The sequence below is a fragment of the Cucumis sativus genome, chromosome 1 (assembly GCF_000004075.3).
Source record: "Cucumis sativus cultivar 9930 chromosome 1, Cucumber_9930_V3, whole genome shotgun sequence".
Lineage (NCBI taxonomy): Eukaryota > Viridiplantae > Streptophyta > Magnoliopsida > Cucurbitales > Cucurbitaceae > Cucumis > Cucumis sativus.
This window is the reverse complement of record NC_026655.2, coordinates 20,260,378-20,266,377: the sequence shown is the minus strand read 5'-3', so window position 1 is coordinate 20,266,377 and position 6,000 is coordinate 20,260,378. Positions and strand designations below refer to the sequence as shown.

General features: G+C 36.3%; 1 protein-coding gene across 3 annotated transcripts; it reads left to right on the top strand.

Annotated features, from left to right (window-relative positions):
* The first annotated feature begins 304 nt into the window (after positions 1-304).
* Positions 305-5,851, top strand: LOC101206323. Of its 3 annotated transcripts, XR_969838.2 has the most exons (10): positions 305-947; positions 1,318-1,378; positions 2,014-2,240; positions 2,868-3,069; positions 3,597-3,731; positions 3,814-3,914; positions 3,992-4,101; positions 4,266-4,444; positions 4,535-4,596; positions 5,585-5,851. XR_969838.2 is itself a non-coding variant. In XM_004150167.3 (8 exons), the coding sequence occupies exons 1-8, from the start codon at positions 513-515 to the stop codon at positions 4,330-4,332; spliced, it is 1,338 nt and encodes a 445-aa protein (XP_004150215.1). In that variant the 5' UTR covers positions 305-512; the 3' UTR covers positions 4,333-4,600. The 3 variants fall into 3 exon arrangements, 1 of the variants encoding a protein (XP_004150215.1); XR_004214016.1 differs by having other exon boundaries at positions 4,266-4,596; positions 5,585-5,842; XM_004150167.3 differs by lacking the exon at positions 5,585-5,851 and having other exon boundaries at positions 4,266-4,600.
* The last annotated feature ends 149 nt before the right edge of the window (positions 5,852-6,000 follow it).

Here is a 6,000-nt window from a genome sequence, read left to right as displayed (position 1 = left end):
GTGTACTGTGTCAGTATAGTTTTCTCTAACATCCTCCCTCAAACGAGTGGGACGATAGATTTACCATCATGAGTTTGGATTGTAAGTTTTGAAACTGAAAATGTGAAAGAGATTTGGTGAGACAATCAATTAATTGATCTACCAACATTTAAAACTCTCTTGAGGACTTGATCCTGATGAGTAATCGGTCCAATTTCAACTGAGACTTTTTGTAAAAGCCCAACACGATATTTGGGCTTTCGGCCCGTTTACACCTAAACGAAACAGTTCAAACAGTTGAAAGCCTCATTTCAATATCATTGGACAGTGGAGCTTCATCGGGGCGGTTGAGTTTTCTTCAATCTTCGTCAATTTTCTTCTTTTTAATTCAATTGGAAACAGAGAACCCTTCTTCCCACTTCCCAGTATCGCCATTGATTCAAAATCCCAATCCTTCTGCATTCAATTGGCATCCAATTTTCGATATCTGAAGTATCGTTTCTTTCTTTCGGGTGCTGAGGATCCAAGCTCTCATGGCATCCAAGAAGAAACAATCTGAAGGAATAGCTTTACTCTCGATGTACAATGATGAGGATGATGAAATGGAAGACGTTGAAGACCTAGAAGAAGAAGAAGATGGTGAACTCCATCCGCAACAGATGGAAGAAGAGGGAGGAGAGGAAGATTATGCTGGAGTTAGGGTTGCAGAAGAAGAGTTGGTTGCAAACAGTGATAGAATGATTATCAGTGATTCTGCTAATGATTCGACGCCGCCGGTTGCTGGTGAAAATTTGACTCCGGATAAGCTCAAATTCGGGTCATCCACACCGCAGCCACCCCAGGTTGTGGTTTCATCGTCGCCAATGGTATTACAAATTGGGCAATTAGATAATTCTGGTAGGAGAAGGGGAACACTTGCGATAGTTGATTACGGTCATGATGAAGCCGCAATGTCTCCCGAGGCTGAGGTACTTACAACATCTTTACTTCGTTGGTGAGGAACGGATGACTCTACTTTTAATTTTAAAATTTTAGATTCCTCTTATTGTTGAACAAAGGTTGAAGCGTTTGATTGCTAAGGTTATAGTAGAGTGTGAAGTCTACATTTTAAACAACGGGGCATCAAATTAATTAATTAATTAAACCAAGTGTTGAACAAAGATTGACGGAACCACTTTGAGTTGTTGGGTAATATTTTTGTTAAGTTTAGCTAGGGAAATTAAGCCAGCCTATCTGAGAGAAAATTGTTTATTGAAATGTGTGTTGTAACCTTCATCTTATTCGTACTGACTGTTGAAAAGTTGTGTCTAATATTTCGTTCCTATTGTTTGCATTCAGGATGGAGAAATTGAGGAATCTGGTCGTGTCACATTTGGTGATGAGCTTTTAGGCACTAATGGTTTGTATGATTCTTTTAATTGCGGAGTGTTAGTTTGCTTCTTCTAATTTTTAAAATCTATAAATGCTGCAAGCTCACAGTTAATACACATCTGTTCTATAAAACTTTTTACTCCTATCATCCTTACTTGCTTAGCTACTAATAACGTTTTTAATAGCTAAATGGTTTGTTTTACGACATGTTAGTTGTTTTCTTGAAGCACTAGTGGCCAGGGCTGGGGTTTAGGTTTGGCAATTTGAGGATATGATAATATAACTCGTGATGTAGAAAGTAGAACTGGTTTTTATTATTTATTTATTTTATTTTATTGTAAAATCCCTATGCTGCAGGCTGAAAAATTACTATTTCTTGGAAAGACTAGCAAGGTGTAGGTTTTTATTTATCCTTTCATTGTTTCACATTATCATAATAATATATGTGCGGCAAACTTATTTATTGGCACTGGTGCTTTGTTGTGTTAAATCTTTTAGGATTCAAGATTGACTATCTCGTGATGATTTCCTTTTAGTTGTTGGATGAACTTGAAGGGTTAAATTTGAAATACTATCTTCAGCAGGAAATTTGTTGTGATGCTTATAGTCACTTTTCCTAATTCATCCTCTGTGTGATTAATTTCATTTATTTTTATGGTGCAGGTGATTTTGATAGATCATCTCCAGGAACTGTAATGATCTCAACATCAAACAATCTATCCACTCCTCAAATTTCTGAATCACCACATTCTGGTTCAATGAACAATGTGATGCCAGAATCTGAAACTGAAAAAGTTGAGGAAACTGTTGAAGAAGAGAAAAAAGATATTGATCCCTTGGACAAGTTTCTTCCTCCTCCACCAAAAGAAAAATGCTCAGAGGATCTACAGGTAAGTTTCCTTTCCGGTATAATGACTACTTATGTTCTGAGAAAATATTATGTGACTGTTAATCTAGATTTAGTTAAGACAATGAAACAGTTATATATGGACTATGGGATATGTTTATTTCTTTTTGGTTTCTCAAATGAGTAATCCTTCTCGTAAAAATTGAATAGCCTGAGTTGGTTACTAATGCGACTGAGCAGGATATGAGTTTGGGATACGTTTAAATGTTGGTGGGCCTGATGAATTATATGTGGGCGAGGAGTGTTAATTGGTTTCTGACCTTGATGGGGATTGGTTTTTATGGCCCTTTTTGATAGCCATAAATTTTAGAATGTGAATGCACAGGAGATTATGTAAGTTGAAGATTTTAGTTCGATGAAATTATTTCAGTTCAGCTGGATGTATTGGTTTCTTAATTCTTAGCAACTTGGGTGGGACTTACCTTATGGACCAGTTAAAAGGAGGCAAACCCCTGTGGATTGCTAAATAAGAAAACAGTACCTTTTAGTCATTGATAACTACATCCATTTTACCTTCAGAAACCAGATCCATTTAGTTTATCAAATAATCCAACGCTCAACTATTTTTATTCTCCTGACATTCTTGTTCCTTTCCTAATTTTATTTGCAGAGGAAAATCAATAAGTTTCTCGAGTATAAGAAAGCTGGAAAAAGCTTCAATGCAGAAGTACGGAATAGGAAGGATTACCGGAATCCAGATTTCTTGTTACATGCTGTGAGGTATCAAGATATTGACCAGATTGGGTCTTGCTTCAGTAAGGAAGTGTTTGACCCTCATGGATATGATAAAAGTGACTACTATACGGAAATAGGTCATTGACAATTCCTTTTGTAAATCTCTCGTGTTATTTCTCAACTCTCCTTATCATTAATAAAAAGTCACATGCTCTTGGTCCATGTACAACATTACGTTAAGTATTACCTTATATTAAATAAGTTTTGTTGGTGGTTTTTTTTTTAACGAATAAATTTCAGTCATTTGTCTTGACAATTTGAAAAGTTCACTCAAGATTTTATTATAGAAATACTGGCTGTCGTGTGGTGATGTTTTGCTGTTGTGAACGCACTGATTAGGATCTTTTGACTTCTAGAGGTTATCAAAGAACTAAAATTTGCACAAGTGACAGAATTTCTGTCTTTCTCCTCTCAAGGGTAAACGAGCATTTAGGTAGGTTGGTCTATGTTCTCTGCACATTTTACATTAACCCATTAGCTAGATGCAAATTTAGTATGTGGTGAAGAATGGATAACATGTTACAAAGTACAAATGATTGCATTATTTACATGCGCTTATTATTAATTTCAAACATTATTTTTGAAGTTTCATTTGTTGTAATAGAGGCTGACATGAAACGTGAGATGGAGAGGAAGGAGCTGGAAAGGAAGAAAAGTCCGAAGATGGAGTTTGTTACAGGAGGAACACAACCTGGTGGTACAGTTGTGACTGCTCCTAAAATAAATATACCCTTTTCAGGTTTGTACCAGATATGCTCTAGTCTCTTTCTGATTATGAAATTTTTCTTCTTATAGCGTTTTTCTTCCAATTCCTTTTACAGGTGTTTCAGCTATCACAACTAGTGGACTACATTCAGCAGCTCCTGCATCTGATGCCATTCCTAGGGATGGAAGACAAAACAAAAAATCAAAATGGGATAAGGTGATGATTTGCTAACGTGTAATGTACATATCAAGCGATCTCTACTGTTTGCTAAGTATTTGTTGAATGCATTTCAGGTAGATGGAGATAGAAGGAATCCAGTAATTTCTGGTGGGTCAGATGCAGCTAGTGCCCATGCAGCTTTACTATCTGCTGCTAATGTTGGCTCTGGATACATGGCTTTTGCGTAAGTTCATTTATCCTTCCCAAAAATGACATTGTTTTTTGTTTTTTAATTAGCATAAGTATCGTAATGCCTTGGAGACATCTTAGAAACAACAAGAGTGCTGAGCGCTATCTTTTAATGATATCTGAAAGTTTAATGTTGACTTGCCTCGTTCCTGTTGACAGGCAACAAAGACGGCGAGAGGCTGAAGAAAAAAGATCCGGTGAGAGGAAATTGGATAGAAGATCGTAAAAGCAAAAAAATCTGTTCCGTAGTTTTAAGTATTGAATGATTTTGAAAAGCAAGGGAAATGGCTTGTAGCTTCATAGCTTTGACTAACCATGTATACGGTCAGAACAAAAATGTAATACTTCAGTATTAGTTCCCTCTTGCAAATTTATTATTTATTTGCTAATTAACTCATTTTTTCCATTAAATTTCTTGACTTGTAAAGATGATCAGGGGGAAAAGTGGAAACGAAATTGCACCAGAGCGAAGGAGGAGGCTCCTTTTTCTGTAAGTTTCATTAGAGTAAGAAAACTGACTACACACCGTGTTAGTGGAAACTTTGCTTTCTCTACCGGATAGAAAATATTAATGAGATCTATAGTGATTTTCACTGTCAGAAACTTAGTCAGGTCAAGGTTTTAAATACCTATCAAGAATTTGCTTGCTACTTCCCTAGGCTTTGAAGGTTAAGGAATATTTGTTCACCATATTAAGCTTTGATCTATCTTTATTCTGTTATCTCTTTTGGCCTTGTAATTTGTCTTTACAGTATAGTGGATTCTCTCCTATGAGTAAAAAGGGTAAATCTGAACCTCTAAAGGAGATACGTAGATGTACAAAATCCATGTCTTATAACCATCAAGTCAGTGTAAAAATTGACAAATGATCCTCTCTATATAGGTTGGCCATATTGAGACAGTGACGTTTTTGCCTTACAGCTTCATGCCCTGTCCCTGTCCTTTTCCCCACGCCTCTGGATCTTCTTCAACCCTACAAACAGCCAAAACTCCAAGCAATTATGAACCCCACAATCAAATCAAGCTGCTTGATTTTAGGCTGTCTTCACTTCATCTTTGTTTTCTAGTTTTCCCTCACACACACATTACCAAACCAAACATCACCGAATGCTTTAAAGTCAATACCATCAAGGCCTTTAATTCTTCCCTCGATGCATGTTTTGCCGAAAGTTACTTCTTTCCCTAAATAATCGCAAAAGAGTAAAACAAGGGACCCCACACCTTGGCCTACCTCATTCATTATCTCATACCTTTGTTTGCCTTTTTGTTCTAAATTAATCCATTACATTTATGTTTCAACTTGGGATATAGGAAAACCTGAGTTCGATTTGAAGCAGAATTATGACGTAGATTTGGAAAAAGGAATCTTGTGTTTTACATCGAAACAAAGAGGATTCGAAGGCAGTAATAAGAAAGATGGGTTGGTTTACAATTATAATGTTGTTGAGTCCGATCAATCCCTCCTTTTCTTCTTGCAGGTGGTGGTTGCATATTTTCAACACAAGTACGTGTGGGTCAGCTTGAAAAGGTAAGCCATCGGCACCCGAGAAATGGTTTGAAGTTCCTTTTCTCTTTTCCCTCTAATCGAGAGAATATGCAATGGGATTCTTTGGAATTGGAAGGCCAAAGACTGTTTATTCTCCTCTCATTTTCTAACCAACAATACTTTGGTGTATCTAGTGATGAACTCATGTTCGGACATTCTACTTTAATAAAAGAAAAGAGGTATTTTATAAGAAAAGTAAGAAGAGTTGTCATGGGATAACTATGAATAATTGGTAGATACAAAAATATGAGTGCAACTTAGGATGCACTAAAAACTTAATTTTCCTGTGGGTAGACCAATATATGAGTAAATAAAAGAAGTTTGATATAGATTAATTTAATATTTTCA